Source organism: Hyla sarda, chromosome 6 (genome assembly GCF_029499605.1).
Source record: "Hyla sarda isolate aHylSar1 chromosome 6, aHylSar1.hap1, whole genome shotgun sequence".
NCBI lineage: Eukaryota > Metazoa > Chordata > Amphibia > Anura > Hylidae > Hyla > Hyla sarda.
The window spans coordinates 137,214,888-137,232,032 of NC_079194.1; the positions used below are offsets into that span (position 1 = coordinate 137,214,888).

Sequence of the window (17,145 nt, forward strand, 5' to 3'; positions counted from 1 at the left end):
ATTTATATAAACATATGTGGTATTGTCGCGTGCGTAAACGTCCGAACTATAGGGGAAAAAAAATTATTAAGCCAGACAGGTCAATGGCGTACACATAAAAAAAATTCCAAAGTCCAAAATAGCGTATTTTGGGTCACTTTGATACCATAAACATTTTTTATAAAAAGTGATCAAAACAAAAATGAGACAGGCTTTATCAAGGTACAGGACACTACTGGGTAGCGTCCTGTACCTTGATAAAGCTGGTTCCTTCCGGCGAAACTATATCACATATTTTAATCAGCAACCTTAGTTGGACAGTGGAGGGAATGATAATGATCCCTACATAAAGGGACTCTAGTGTCATACAATTGACTTATGAAAATGAATAGAAAGAAACACTAGGGCAAGCCCTCCTTTACATTAGGGATCCTGAGGGACCCACAAAAACCAACCTAAGGTTGTGTTTTTAATACGCACTTTTCATATTATTTACACCTATTAGTTGGGATTTTAAAGATCAGAATAAAGGTTATATTTTAAAGGGGAAACCCTATTTGTTGTTTGCTTCACAATATATAAATAAAAATCTTCAAAGTTGTGGGTATGTTCTGTAAATTAAATGATCAAAATATTCAAACAATCCATGTTAATTCCTGCTTGTGAGGCACCAAAATGCAAAAAAAAAAAAGTCAAGGGGGTGAATACTTTTGCAAGGCAATGTACTCTTGTTTGCTATCTGGATCTGCTGTATAGAAAAAAACTCGTGAGAAAAATTCCGTCATGGAATCTCTGGTTCTTTCTGAATGTTTGGAGTTGGTTGAGAACTCTTCCATCCTTGTGCTGTAAAATTGCTAACATTCTCGCAATCAAGAAATCTAGCTTCCCGCTATTCAGCCAGTGAAAATCCTAAATCAGATTCACTTTACTGTTTGGACGTGAGACAAGCACTTCTCTACTTGAATAAACCGAAAGACTTCAAAAATTATGATTTCTGTTTCTCCAATATTTTGGTTCTAACAGGGGGGGAAAAAAAGGTAAGCAAAGCCTCAGAAAAGCATTACCATCTCCATTAAACATAAAAGATCTCTACTTGGGCAACCGCCACTTTCTGGGGTCGGGGTAAAGAGAATAACGATCACTCAGTGTATAGGAGAATCAGCAATAACCTCAGGAGTTGGACACCAGTTTCTAATAATGCAAATCCCTTGGTGCTCAGCAGAAGAATAGCTCAATATATGCTAACTAATCTTATATATCTTATATATTAACTAATCTTTGTCCTGGTGTTCTTTTTTCAGCAGCATACAAAATAAGTTATCTCTGGCTTTTACCAGTTGCAGTGTGGCCCGAGACACTACATCACTAGTTAGGTGTTGAAAGGGAGCATGGCTGGTGTCAATGAATGGAGCTATCGCTGGGTGAGAGGGAGATCATTCTCCAAAAGGGAATTTTAGCTTCAAGGACAGCACACATGGAAGGGAGCCCAGCTGTGCTGCAATGGGTAAAGTGGTTCATGTGTGGGAGGGAGACAAGTCACTTCCCACCTGAAAATTTACCACCAACACAAGCATGAATACTTGCTTGGCCGGTCCATTACTGTCTAGCAGGCATGTATTAAAGGAGTAGTGTAGTGAAAGTTATTTTTTCACTGCACTACTTCTTTAAAGTCACCTTATGTTGGATAACCCCTTTAAAAATCACACCACTTTTGGCATACTCTCGACATTTATGCACAATAAATCCCCATTAGGTTCTCATTTTGTAAAATCATAGCCCTGGCTAATTTAGCAGACCAGGACTTTTCCATTTTGGATTCACACTAAACCTGATCTACAGAAAGATTGCTCACTTGATTTTAAGCTGCAGTCCAGGGTCACAGGTGGAATTTCCATACAGAGCAGTTCAAATTGCAAAAAGGCCAGTGCCTCGAATAGTGGTCATAGAGCATGTTCTGATTTCTCCTGTCTTAGCACAATGGCCATACACATTAAATAGCTGTCAAATGAATGACATTTGGCCCACAGCCATTCCTCCCAACTTCACCATACACATGCATGCTCCTTTACGCATGCATGTTATCTAGATGGAAAGAGAGGAATGAGCTACTTGCAACATAATTCCTGTAAAGTTGAACATGTCCCATCTTTCTTCTTTCACTCGACAGCTACAATTTAGGAAAGTTGGGAAAACTCCTCATACACATAAGCTGGTTGGCTAATATGGCTTAAAGGGGGTTCTCCGGTGCTTAGACATCTTATCCCCTATCCTCAGATGCCTGATTACAGGAGTCCTGCCACTGGGGACCCCCGGGATCTTGCACACAGCACCCCGTTTGTAATCAGTCCCCGGAGCGTGTTCGCTTCGGGTCCGATTACTGACGACCACAGGTCCGACGGCATGTGATGTCACACCTCCACCCCTCAATGCAAGCCGACGGGAGGGGGGCGCGATAGCTGTCACGCCCCCTCCCGTAGACTTGCATAGAGGGGCGGAGCGTGACATCACAGGGGGGGCAGAGGCATGACGTCACACGCCGCCAGCCTTGTGGTTGTCGGTAATCAGACCCGGAGCGAACACGCTCCGGGGACCGATTACAAACGGGGTGCCGCGTGCAAGATCCCGAGGGTCCCCAGCGGCGGGACTCCCGCGATCAGGCATCTTATACCCTATCCTTTGGATAGGCGATAAGATGTCTAAGCACCGGAGTACCCCTTTAAGGTACAGCTTTAGGCTGCAGTTAACATGTCTTGACAATTAGGTCCCATTTAGAGAGATTCCTGCAGACCAGAAATTGCGCTGATGGCGATTGTTTTCTTCATCATGCACTACAAGGGCCCTGTTTACCATCATATACATTTCGTAAAATAAGTGAAAATTAAATATGCAGGTACTTTCAGCACCCTACCCCCAAAATACAATACAGACTATGTGGACTTTTTTTTTCTAATCTTTATTATTTGACATCTTTGGCTTGTGGCCAAACATATTAAACTGCAAGTATAAAATCTAAATGTTAAATAGATCTGACAATGCAGTTGAGAGTCACAACTCCCCAGGCACTGTTGTGAAGAGAGAGGAGACAGTCCTCAGCCATGTCACATGACTGAGGGAGAGGAGGGTAGAGTAAGATTAGAGCATTATAACCCTAAATCTTCAACAAATATTAGGGTGTTTTCATATTGAGGTTTTTTGATGCAGTTTTTGAGAATCAAATCAAGGAACAGAACATTTATCGTTTATTATGTAAATGTTCAGTGTCCCTCTGTTTGAAGGAAGCATTGGTCAGACATGCACGTGGCCATTTTCAACTCTATGGATCAGACAAGAACCAAGCACACATTTATCCTGCACATAGATGATCAGTGTTAAACGTTAGGCCCCTTTCACACTACAGGTATCATCCAGCTTTTTTTACTGCCGTTATTTTACAATAACGGATGCAATAACTGGTAATGGACGATGACTGATGACCATCAGCCGTTATATATATTTTATATATATATTTTTTTCAATCAGGTTTTTAACCCATTTTTTTTGTAAAGCTGTACTGAGCATGCCCTGTACAGAAAACAGATGTTAAAAAAAAAAAAATGACAATAGACTTCAATGTTAACTTTTAACATCCGGTTTTTCACAATTTTTTTTGCCAGACCAAAAAATTTGTGCATGCACCATATTTGGTGCCAGCAAAAATAAATTACATTCGTGATAACGGACATGCCTGCTGCAAAAGGATGTTAAAAAAAAAATTAAATCGCATTGACATGAATGGGACTTTTTGCCGGGAGTAAGAACAGAGGTTTTTTTTTACAGGATGATACCTTTAGTGTGCAAAAGTTGGTGCATAACTCAGGTGCGTTGTTTATTTTAACCCTTTTAGTAAAGTAACTAAGTTTACAGGAGAGTTACATTATTTACCCCTCTAAGCACTAGTAACCATAACTTTTTTTTATTTATTTGTTTTTTTTAAATGTTGTACGAAATTTTTTTTTTGTGGAAACCCCAAAAACAGCAATTCAACCATGTTTTTTTTTTTTTTTTTTTTTTTTTTTTTACACTTTCTAACATGGTAAAAATACCATGTGTCGCTGCATAACATTTTTCCCATTGACGCAGCCATGATAGTTTGTTTTTTTAAGATGAGCTGTAGTACAATAATTATGATAGTTTATTGATTGGGGGGGGGGGGTCTTATGGCAATCAAAATGTTATGTTTATTTTAGTCCCAATATAATGCAATCTGCAGCTAGCTTGCAATCTATTTTAGTATTAATATACCCAATTATTGCCTTTGTCAGGCCCCTAGTTACCATGGTAATCATTGGCACCTTTGATTTTGGGGTGCTGCTGGCATATCTGTGGAATCCCTTAGGGTATGTTCACACTGAGGAATTGGGGCGGAAATCAAGCAGAAATTTTCTGCCTCAAAATTTTGTTACTTTTGCGCAAATGCAGGTTTCATGCGGAGGAGGAGTATAAAGTATTTCTAGTCATAAATTTTTTCTCTTCATGCGGAAATTCCATGTGAATTCCGCGCGGAAATGCCTGACAAAAAAAACAAAAAAAAAGAAACAACAACATTGATCTCTATGGGAGAACGACGCTGATTCCGCCTGAAAGAAAGAACATGTTCTTTCTTCAAGCGGAACAGACTTCCTCATCAGAATTCTGCTTGAAGAAATTCCTCAGTGTGAACTGAGGGGCAGAAATTCTGTACAGCTCTATGGGTTTTTCACTGTTGAATGATTTGGAGAGGAAAAAGCGAGCAGAATTACTCGTGGAAATTCCTCTCCAATTCCTCAGTGTGAACATACCCTTAGATGCCATGGATGCTATTGGCCATGACATTTAATATATTATTTTGCCATGATAGGACTAGTGGCTGATGCCAGCAGTTTTCAAAGGTAGGATCACATTGCCTAGGCAAATGGGCACAGTGACAGTGCTCCAAAAATCAACCCCAAGCTCTGCTTAGGCTAAACTGTTATGACTTTACCATTATCTTAAGCAAAGCTTGGACAAAACTGTTAAGATTCCTCTCTTTTTATTGATAGTTTTTAAATCCAAAACCAGCATTAAAGGGGTACTCCGCCCCTAGACATCTTATCCCCTATCCAAAGGATAGGGGATAAGATGTCAGATCGCCGCGGTCCCACTGCTGGGGAGCCCTGGGATCCCGCTGCAGCACCCCTCTCTCATTACAGCACAGAGCGAGTTCGCTCTGTGCGTAATGACGGGCGATACAGTTGACGGAGCAGCGTGACGTCATGGCTCCGCCCCTCGTGACATCACGGCCCGTCCCCTTAATGCAAGTCTATGGGAGGGGGCGTGACGACTGCCACGCCCCGTCCCATAGACTTGTATTGAAAGGGGCGGGCTGTGACGTCACGAGGGGCGGAGCTGTGACGTAACAATTCTCCGGCCCCTGTACTGCCCGTCATTACGTGCAGAGCGGGGTGTCGCAGCGGGGATCCCAGGGCTCCCCAGCAGCGGGACCGCGGCGATCTGGCATCTTATCCCCTATCCTTTGGATAGGGGATAAGATGTCTAGGGGCGGAGTACCCCTTTAAGAATCTGAACATGTGAACACTCAATCCAAAAGTTGTTGCTTCTGTTCAGTTGTTACAAGTTTTACTTAGTTGTAAAGGTGACATTTGTTATCCACTTTCCTGAAACAGATATAATGTAGAAAATAAAACTGAGACCCAGCATGCGTTCACATGGCCGTTTGCCCCCATTCAGTTTATTAAAAAAAATAAAAAAAAGTAAAAAATAAAAAAAAAACTGATGGAAACGGCTGATCAATAGGGTATCCATTTTGAACAATTTTTTTAATCCTTTTTTTAAATGAAAAAAATCAGCCACCTACAGACTCCTGCAGCCAGGACTACTACTACTCCCATCATGGAACAGACTTGTTTCCATTGTTGGAGCAGTAGTTCCTGGCTGCAGGAATCTGCTGGCGGCTGGGGAGGCTACATTAGTGCTTGTACTACTACCCCCATCATGGAACAGACGCTGTTCCATGATGGGGGTAGTAGTACAGGGGCAGAGGGATTGATCGCACCGGGTCTCACTTCTGAGAGCCGATCAGAAGTTATTAAGCAGGGGAGCGGGCGGCATGGTCCGCAACGCTGCAATGTACGATGTATTTTACTTTCATTTTAAATTCCCCGCAGGAAACACTGAATGGCCCATACTGAGGAGCCAATCAGGGCTCCCTGTGGGATTTTTAAAATGGACAATGTATATTAAAAGCGCTGTGGGGGGGGGGGGGGGGCAAGATATATAGCGCTATATATCTAGCCCCCCAGCGCATTTTTAAAGATATAACCCCCGACAGCGCAAAAATATATACCCTGCAGTATATATGTGACCCCCCGCAGGCGCATTAATAATTATATACCCCCCCACCCGCGCATATGTCATTAATGCAGCACTATCTGTGAATAGTATTTTACTCACAGAGCATCGCACCAGCCCCCGCGATGCTGCTGATAGAATACTATTCATACATAGCGCTGCAGGGGCATGTTATATAGAAGTGCTCTGGGGGCCAGATAATACTATATATCTGGCCCCCACAGCACTTCTATATAACATGCCCCTGCAGCGCTATGTATGAATAGTATAAGTCAATAGCAACGTGGCGGCTGGTGCGATGCTCTGAGAGTAAAATACTATTCACAGATAGCGCTGCATTAATGACCTATGCGCTGGCGGGGTAGGGGTCACAAATGCGCTGTCGGGAGGTATATATTGATAATAGCATCGGCAGGGGGGGGTATATAATTAAAAATGCGCCTGCAGGAGGAGATATATATATATATATATATATATATACACATATATACACACTGCGGGGTATATATTTTTGCGCTGGCGGGGGTTATATCTTTATAAATGCGCTGGGGGGCTAGATATATAGCGCTATATATCTTACCCCCCACAGCGCTTTTAATATACATTGTTAATTATACATTGTCCATTTTAAAAGAAAAAAATTTAACACTTACCTAGCCCCAGTAAGGATGATTGGCTGATCTGGCAGGTCCTACTCTAAGCACTCCGCTCAAAAGCAGGAGGAAGGGAGAAGATATGGAGCTGCATGCAGACCTGCAGGAGTCCAGGTAAGTATGTTATTGACAGGGTAAACACTCTAAAGTTGTGCTGAGTGGTAGGTAAATCTACTAGACGAAACCACACAGGAGGCAGGAAAAAAAATGGGCTCAAAATCCTGTTTGTCTTCATAAAAAAAAAAAAAAATGTAAGCCTAAAAAAATAAAACTCCACCTCATAACTAAAGCTTCAACTATAGCACTCCCTACGTCACTAAATATTAGATTAAATCAGTCTTTAGCATATATGTCACCCAACACAGCCACAACTGTTGCCAAGAAGCAGCTCAGAGTCAACAATGGTCACCACCAAGTACCATTATACATGGATAATTTCCGTACACAGAACTTACTGTGTACCTAGAATAGGTACTATAGTGATCCCGAGTTACTCCCTCTCATTCTGTACATACATTACTGATCTAGAGTTACACTGCAGAGCTGCACTCTTTTGCTGCTGTTTTTTGGAATAAGTTAGGAAAGTGTGAAAACAGATATCAATAACAATTTCCCCAAGCTCTTGTAACACCGGAGGGCACTTGATTTTCTGTATGTGAAGTCTGTCTCCTTTCCATAACACAAATTACCAGAGTTAGTGTGGTGCAGACTCTGAACAAGCAAGAAATGCTAAGAGATTTTTAGTGCTGAAGTATACAGGAGATGGAACCTTGTGAAGATCGAGCATCTCCAAATACAATAAGGCCAATTTACTCATCATGCCCAATTCTTAAAAAGCTAAAGAATGCACTAAATTTATCACAGGTGGCCCATGCTGTATGATAAAGCTAGACAACCTTTACACTTGTTTTTTCATACCTACTATTGGCTTAGCTTGCACCCGAATTATATGCCAAAATTTTGCCATGTATTAGGTCATTTATTTTTATTTTTTTAAACCATGCCCATCCCTTGACGGAGGGTGCAGAGTCTAAAACTCAGTTTTAGGCTATGTTCACACGGAAACACTGTGCAGACATTCCACTGACAGCGGAGCGCCGACAGAACATGTGCGTGAACATAGCCTCATGCACAGCAGCAGCCATTTTCCATTGAACTTAAGCAGAAATACTGTTTTGTACCATAAAACAGCCAAATAACTGCTGTTTTTAGTGCAAAAAAGACCAGTATACACAGTAAGAATAGCCTATAGCATCTACAAGATGCACATTTTACATGTTCTATGGAATACGGTTTGCACATTTAGAATATGGTGCACATCCAACTCTGACCAGATCCGTGCAAAATCTTCACTTTGTACAAGCTCCAACCCCACCCTTTTTTCCCGCTTAATAAAAAGGTATGGCAAGACAAATGTAGAGGCATGGAGGTGCTCTATGCAAAACAAAAGAATGGTAACAGCTCTCTTTTTAAATCATTTCATTGTGTGTGTGTGTGTGTGTGTGTGTGTGTGTGTGTGTGTGTGTGTGTGTGTGTGTGTGTTGCAAGTTAAAATCTCCTTAAAAAGGCACCAATCACTTTTTAGCCTCTGGCTCTTTGGTGACATCAGCATAATGGCCATTGAAAACAGTAGAAATTGTCTGTAAGACCTGGCACATGCACCAGATGATCATTACTGTTTTAGGGTCACCTACAAGATAAACTCTAGAGCTAAGTAAATGATATGACAAAGTCAAGCTGGTATCAATAGAAAATACCTTCGGCACTGCTCAGATATTAGTGGTCTGTAAGACCTTTACCTTGCTGCACCAAGCACCAGTGTCATTGTTACCTATGGTCATGGAATGTAGCTGCAGATCCACATTAAAACCAACTCATAAAATTTCAAAATGCTCAATTGATGAAGCAATGCCGCAGAAGGAGACAACCCACAAGGTGTTAAAAAGCAGCATGTTCCCTTTAAAACCTCTTGTTTCTTTATATTTTCAGACTTTTTGACTGTAACTGTGTTAAAGTAACTCCAAGTAGACATTCTCCAATGGCAGCTAGTTGAATGATGGAGGACGTAGAGAGTTGTGTAAAGCACCTTGGTGAGGACAGAGCTCATTCATGATGTGTCCGTACTCCTGCCTTGGGCAATCATTACACCGCTCAATCTAAAAAAAAAAAATACAAGTCTTCGCAAAAATATTTTTCCTTCTGTCAGTTCAGCAATCACGGCAACAGTGATCCTCTTCTCGCTCACCCATAAAAGGGCAACGCTCTGGGCTGCAGATCACACTGGCAAAGGGATATTAAATATATAAAGAAGTCAAGGAAGGGCACAAGGTCCCAGTATAGTGGTGACTGCAGGAGGATAAAAATTATAGAATATCCGCTCTCTTGTCTCTGACCCGGTTACGAGCTTTTGTCCTGGCTTTGAAGGCAGCAGAATTGAACATATGCTATAAGGGGAGGGAAAAAAATAAATGTCAAGTTAGAGACCTAATATCTAGGCACAAAAGCAAAACGGCACTTCCATCCAGAACTGCACTGCATTCTCTGTATAGTAAACAGTTACAACTGGCCTGCTTTAAAAAAAAAAAAAAAATCTCATCAGAATAGTGTCTGCTGAAACAGCAGGGGATAGTAGTGAAATTAAATGTCCTGCAGCCTGAGAGCCTATAGAAAACTAGAAGAATTTTGAATGCTATTAAAATTCATATGTTAAAGGGGAATGCAAGGCAAGGTCTGCTTTAACCCCTTAAGGACTCAGCCCATTTTGGCCTTAAGGACTCAGACAATTTAATTTTTAATTTTTCATTTTTTCCTCCTCGCCTTCTAAAAATCATAACTCTTTTATATTTTCATCCACAGACTAGTATGAGGGCTTGTTTTTTGCGCGACCAGTTGTCCTTTGTAATGACATAACTCATTATATCATAAAATGTATGGCGCAACCAAAAAACACTATTTTTGTGGGGAAATTAAAACGAAAAACGCAATTTTGCTAATTTTGGAAGGTTTCATTTTCACGCCGTACAATTTATGGTAAAAATGACGTGTGTTCTTTATTCTGAGGGTCAATACGATTAAAATGATACCCATTATTACATACTTTTCTATTATTGTTGCGCTTAAAAAAAAATCACAAACTTTTTAACCAAATTAGTACGTTTATAATCCCTTTATTTTGATGACCTATAACTTTTTTATTTTTCCATATAAGCGGCGGTATGGGGGCTCATTTTTTGCGCCATGATCTGTACTTTTTTTTTATACCACATTTGCATATAAAAAACTTAATACATTTTTTTATAATTTTTTTTTAAATAAAATGTATTTAAAAAGTAGGAATTTTGGACTTTTTTTTTTTTTCACGCCGTTAACCGTACGGGATCATTAACATTTTATTTTAATAGTTCGGACATTTACACACGCGGCGATACCAAATATGTCTATAAAAAAATTTTTTTACGCTTTTTGGGGGTAAAATAGGAAAAAACGGACGTTTTACTTTTTTATTGGTGATGGGGATTTTTCACTTTTTTTTTACTTTTACATTTTTTTTTTTTTTTTTTTTCTTTTTTTTTTACACTTGAATAGTCCCCATAGGGGACTATTCATAGCAATACCATGATTGCTAATACTGATCTGTTCTATGTATAGGACATAGAACAGATCAGTGTTTTCGGCGATCTTCTGCTCTGGTCTGCTCGATCACAGACCAGAGCAGGAGACGCCGGGAGCCGCACGGAGGAAGGAGAGGGGACCTCCGTGCGGCGTTATGAATGATCGGATCCCCGCAGCAGCGCTGCGGGCGATCCGATCATTCATTCAAATCGCGCACTGCCGCAGATGCCGGGATCTGTATTGATCCCGGCACCTGAGGGGTTAATGGCGGACGCCCGCGAGATCGCGGGCGTCGGCCATTGCCGGCGGGTCCCTGGCTGAGATCAGCCGCGCATGACACGGGCATCGCTCCGATGCCCGCGGTTATGCTTAGGACGTAAATGTACGTCCTGGTGCGTTAAGTACCACCGCACCAGGACGTACATTTACGTCCTGCGTCCTTAAGGGGTTAAAGGGGTACTCTGGTGGAAAACGTTATTTTTCTATAAATCAACTGGTGCCAGAAAGTTAAACAGATTTGTAAATTACTTCTATTAAAAAATCTTAATCCTTCCAGTACTTATTAGCTGCTGAATACTACAGAGGACATTTTTTTCTTTTTGGAACACAGTGCTCTCTGCTGACATCTCTGTCCAGAGCAGCATGTTTGGGGATTTTCTCCTACAACAGTTCTTAAAAGAGGTTTCCACCAGAGTACCCCTTTAATTTACACAAATGACAGGCTTCTATATAAATAACAATCTTTACATAATGAGAAGTTCAAGACCCACCATTTTTAGCATCTTTATTTAACTGCCAATGAATTGTAACAAACAGCAAGTATCTTGAGTCCACCCCTCATATTTTTGTAAATGTATTATATTTTTTCACGTGACAACACTGGAGTAATCACCCTCTGCTACAGTGTAAAGTAATGAGAGCACAGCATGGATAACAGTGTTTAATGTTGTGTCCCCTTAAAAAGGAAAACTGTCAGCTTGCTCCCCCCACACTAACCAGTGGTACTGGCTGGTAGTGCGGGGCACGCTGATCAGTTTGATGCTTACCGTGCCGGGATCCGCCACGCCATTCTGCCGTAATCTTCGATTTTCTATATATGCTAATGAGATGCTATCTGGCACCGGCCGGGCTAACTGGCACTCTGACATCACTGCCCAGCTCATCACTATTCCTCCCCTCTCTCTCTCTGCGCATAATGATAAAGCCTGGCCTGCTAGGCTTTATCAATCAAGCGCAGAGCACACAGATCAATGGGATTGTATGTAATCCCATTGATCTGTATGAGGGATCAAGTGATTTCTCCTAAAAGTCCCCTAAGGGGACTAAAAATGTAAAGAAAAAAAATAAGTTTAAACACACAAACCCTTCCTAATTCAAAGTTTAAATCACCCCCCTTTTACCAAAATCCATATAAAAAAATATACAACCATAATAAAAATAAACATATATGGTATCGCCAAGTGCGTAAATGTCCAAACTATAAAAATATATTGTAAATTAAACCGCACAGTCAATGGCGTATGCGCAAAAAAATTCCAAAGTCAAAAATAGCATATTTTTGGTCACTTTTCATACCATAAAATTTTTTTTTTTTAAATTTATAAAAAAGCGATCAAAACAAAAACTGTACTGATTAAAACTTCAGATCACGGCGCAAATAATTAGCCCCGTACACAGAAATGTAAAGGTTATAGGGGGTCAGAAGGACAATTTTAAATGTATTAATTTTCATGCATGTAGTTACGATTTTTTCCAAAAGTACAACAAAATCAAACCTACATAAGTAGGGTATCATTTTCATCGTATGGACCTACAGAATAAAGATAAAGTGTCATTTTTACAGAAAAGTGTACGGCCCCCAAAATTTACAAAAAAATTCTCTTCAATTTTGTTGCACAATGAATTTTTTTCCATTTCGCCGTAGCTTTTTGGGTAAACTGACTGATGTCATTACAAAGTAGAATTGGTGGCGCAAAAAATAAGCCCTCATGGATTTTTTGGTGCAAAATTAAAAGGGTTATGATTTTTAAAAGTGGTTTAAGGGGTTAAAATAACACACAATCATAATAATGACCCAAAATATACCTCTAACACCAACACTGTCTTGCTAAAGAAACTGAGGGTAAAGGTGATTGACTGGCCAAAATTTCACCAGACCTAAACCCTATTGAGCATCTGTGGGGCATTCTTAAACAGAAGGTGGGGGAGCGCAAGGTCTCTGACATCCACCAGCTCCGTGATGTCATCGTGGAGATGTGGATGAGGATTCCAGTAGCAACCTGTGACGCTCCGGTGAGCTCCATGCCCAAGAGGCAGTGCTGGAAGATATTGGTGGTCACACACAATATTGAAACTTTTGGCCCAATTTGAACATTTCCACTTAGGGGTGTACTCACTTTTGTTGCCAATGTTTAGACATTTATGGCTGTGTGTTCTTTTGAGGGGGCAACATTAAACACATATAGACTGAACACTCATTACATTGTAGCAGTGTCATTTCTTCAGTTGTCACATAAAGATATAATAAAATATAAAAATGTGAGGGTGTCCTCACTTATGTGAGATACTGTATATCTAGAGGCCTATCTTTACAGAAGTTTGCTTACAACTCTGGGTTTGTTACAGTACGTAAGTGTAGATAGTCCTATGGGTAAAACAACAGCACAAATCTTGCTTGTTCTGAACTTCAAGCTGTTCGCTTCTACCTACACTGATTCGTTAATGTAAAACAAACCCTTAGTGGTGTGAACAGAACTAGGTCAAGGCAGATTTTCAGCCTTTCCATTTCCTGATAGAATGTTGAGATTTTAAAAAAACAGTGAGGAGTTGAAAAATACTAAGACTATGGCCCACATTTATCATTGTAGTGTAAGTGAAGCATTTTTTTATACCTTTTTTTGTGTGCTGTGATGTGTAGGAACACCAAATGTATTAAATGGTCACAGAGCATTTGATAAATTTTGTGCAGGTCACATTTTCTGAAATTTCTCTCTTCACATATACCAAAAAGCTACGCCAGGTCTGGGCTGGTGTAGTTTTAGACACTTTTCCGTGGCTTTGCGCCTTTTTACAAAAAGGCGCAGTTCATTAATCCCTTCTATATCATGTGTATTGCCAAAATCAGTGGATCGCAACTCAAAATCAGCAGAAATGTGTAATCCCTTAAGGACTCAGCGTTTTTCCATTGTCATTTTTTCCTCATCACCTTCCAAAAATCATAACGCTTTCAATTTTGCACCTGAAAATCCATATTATGGCTTATTTTTTGCGCCACCAATTCTTGCAGTGACATTAGTCATTTTACCAAAAAATCCACGGCGAAACGGAAAAAAAAAAATTATTGTACGACAAAATTGAAGAAAAAATGTCATTTTGTAACTTTTGGGGGCTTCCATTTCTACGCAGTGCATTTTTCGGTAAAAATAACACCTTATCTTTATTCTGTAGGTCCATACGGTTAAAATGATACCCTACTTATATAGGTTGGATATTGTCGTACTTCAGAAAAAAAATCCTAAGTACATGCAGGAAAATGTATATGTTAAAAATTCTCATCTTCTAACCCCTATAATTTTTTTCCACGTATGGGCAGCTATGAGGACTCATTTTTTGCACCGTGTTCTGAAGTTTTTATCGGTACCATTTTTGTATTGATCGCTTTTTATTCATTTTTTCATGATATAAAAAGTCACTATTTTGGACTTTGGAATTTTTTTTGCGCACACGCCACTGACCGTGCGATTTAATTAACAATATATTTTTATAGTTTGGACATTTTCGCACGCGGCGATACTACATGTTTATTTACACAGTTTTTTTTTTTATGGGAAAAGGGGGGCGATTCTAACTTTTAATAGGGAAGGGGTTAAATGACTTTTGTTAACTTTTTTTTTTCACTTTTTTTGCAGTGTTATAGCTCCCATAGGGACCTATAACACTGCACACACTGATCTCCTATGCTGACATAGCTTTGCAGGGATCAGTCAGATAGGCGGTCGATTGCTCAAGCCTGTAGCTCAGGCTTGTAGCAATTAATCGACGATCGGACACCGCGGAGAGAGGTAAGGAGACCTCCGCCTGAGTCCCAGCTGATCGGAACATCGCGATTTTATCGCGATGTTCCAATCAGCCCGACTGAGCTGCCGGGAATGGTTTACTTTTGTTTTCAGACGTGGCAATCAACTTTGATCGCCGCGTCTGAAGGGTTAATAGCGTGCCGCACCGCGATCAGTGCCGCGCGCTATTAGCCACGGGTCCCGGTTAGAGGCCGGGCCCGACCCGCGTTATAGATCGGGAGTGGACTCATGATGTAGCAGTACACCATGAGTCCTTAAGGGGGTAAACAAAAAGGCGCAAATAAACCCTACTTGCGCCTTTTTGTGCCTTTTGTAGACACAAAAAACTGTCTAAAGACAATGATAAATGTCGGCCTATATTTCAGTATACAGTGTTTAATGTATATTTCAAGAAGACTAGACAAGATATTAGACCTCTATCCACAGGTTCTCACCTTCTCCACTCTTGAGATTTTACTTGCTTTAATTGCTGCAGCATCCAAGACCAGTGGTGGCCCCAAGGAGAAGATGTCTCTCAAAACCTCGTTGTACTGGGTGGATAAAACATAAGAACAGGATTAGTATATGCGTTGCAGGCAGGCGTTCAGTTCTCAGCAGTCAATGATTTACCTGTAAGTGATGCCTCACTCCTGAGCCCAGTGCTTCTTTAAAAGAGCTGTATGTTCTCCTGCATGCCCAGCTGTCCACATACATCACTTCTAAACCAAACTTTATGGTCTCCTCTTGAAACTCGCTGCTCTGTGGAGGTCACAAAACAAGACATCAATTTACAGTGAATGTCCATTAATCCAGCACCAGTAGTCTGCACTGTTCACTAATCACACCCAACACATAGAAGGGATTTTACTTCAATGTAGTGTAGGACATCCCGGAAGATAGATCGCTGCTTTCGACGATCAGTCTTTGCTCTGTATTTGTTGCTGTCAGTTGCCAATTGCTTCAGTGTCACACACAGAGTGTCTGTATCTTCAGAATAGAAATCCTCCTACAGGAATTTAGGGAGATCATGAGCTACATAGGTAAAAAAAAAAAAAAAAAAAGACATGTGTTGTGTGTATATAAATTTAGAGGAATAACTTACATCCAGATCACGTGCCAGTTCATACAGAAGTGCAAGAGACTCTCCAGCAGCAATGCGGAGGCTGACAAACTCACATGCCAGGACTCCTGACAAACGGGGAAGATGACTGCAAGACAGAAGTAACAACTCCATATACTGGCTGTGTAGGGATGTATAACAATTACATAAGATGGTGAAGTTAAACCAGAATAGTCAATATAATTACAGTGCTTAGCCCATGTTCTTTCAATGTATCATTGTATACTAGCACTATACTTCTATATTTGTCACTGTCTTCTGTATTGCTCTATGCTCATTGTTGGCACTCACCTCTCCAGCATCTTCTTGACGTGGCTGGCAGGACAAATTGTTAACAGCAATGCCCAGGACTGAATGGCACAACAAACCAGGCCTTGCTGTGATGGTGGGGTGCCATTGTTTTCCGAGTATAACATAGTCAATATTCCCTCTAGGATGCCGAGACATGAGATGAGATCCTAAGAAGAGAAATGCAGACAATTCCAGTTACATCCATTTTAAATTTGGTCCCCCTTGGACCACTCAGTACCAGGCTGAAAACCTTCTGCTTGTACTTTGGAGTCATGGCATGAATCACATACCTCCTTCCCCATAGGACTAATGTTTAGCTATGCTATGGTATACATAGCTTGAGCAGAAGCCTAACACAGTAAGAGTTGCTTCCAGGAACCACTGTCATCTTCATGACCCTTCCATCAATGATTTTCACTGACATGTCAGGCAACTCCCAAAAATCCTGTGGGAAAGTGTATTTATATTATTATGTACAAGACTTACCTCCACATCAGCAGCAGCAATAAAACAGCACAGACCCAAAGCGGTGGCACACTGTGAGAAAGGAATGAAACTGATGAGGAGCCATTGGTTTGGGTATCCAATATCTAAAAAGGACTTATCACTTTTTTTTAAAGCTTAAAATATACTATAAAACCTTTTCTCCAATTTATATAAAATAAAAAAAATTAAAACCAACAACTTTGACCTTAAGTTTTCAGCTTCATTTGTACAAAAAAAAAATATTATATAATGTAATCTTTTGTCAGTGTGTTTTTCAGATTGGGATACTTACACTCTGCCGAGCTGTCAATCCAGCACTGGAATCAGTCAATATACTAATAAGAATCGGTTTTAGACAGTGGAAGACTTCTTCACCTTCCGGACCAGACCCCAATTGTATACAAAGAAGAGAAAGTACTGTGGCTGCCAGGGACTGCTCCTCATCCTTTCCTTAGAGATAAGCCAGAGAAGAAAAAGGGTTACATGGCAGCGGATATCCCTGCTGCTCTCTTACAGGTTGTATTCTCAGTGTTCTAACTTCTGATCTTTAGTAAATATATAGACTACATACTCTTAGCTATCA

At 40.5% G+C, this 17,145-nt stretch overlaps 1 protein-coding gene across 2 annotated transcripts in view; it reads right to left on the reverse strand.

Moving 5' to 3' along the window:
* Positions 1 to 6,877: 6,877 nt before the first annotated feature.
* IFRD2 (interferon related developmental regulator 2) overlaps positions 6,878 to 17,145 on the reverse strand; it is a 49,798-nt gene continuing 39,530 nt past the window's right edge. Inside the window, exons 6-13 of one of the 2 annotated variants that reach the window (XM_056525182.1) lie at positions 16,855 to 17,012; positions 16,563 to 16,613; positions 16,077 to 16,243; positions 15,768 to 15,873; positions 15,534 to 15,671; positions 15,296 to 15,424; positions 15,121 to 15,216; positions 6,878 to 9,442 (exon numbers count right to left, since the gene is read on the reverse strand). In XM_056525182.1, coding sequence (XP_056381157.1) covers positions 9,362 to 9,442; positions 15,121 to 15,216; positions 15,296 to 15,424; positions 15,534 to 15,671; positions 15,768 to 15,873; positions 16,077 to 16,243; positions 16,563 to 16,613; positions 16,855 to 17,012 — 926 coding nt within the window. In that variant the 3' untranslated portion in view covers positions 6,878 to 9,361. The remainder of the gene's footprint in view (positions 9,443 to 15,120; positions 15,217 to 15,295; positions 15,425 to 15,533; positions 15,672 to 15,767; positions 15,874 to 16,076; positions 16,244 to 16,562; positions 16,614 to 16,854; positions 17,013 to 17,145) is intronic. The other variant, XM_056525183.1, reaches the window with a different exon arrangement.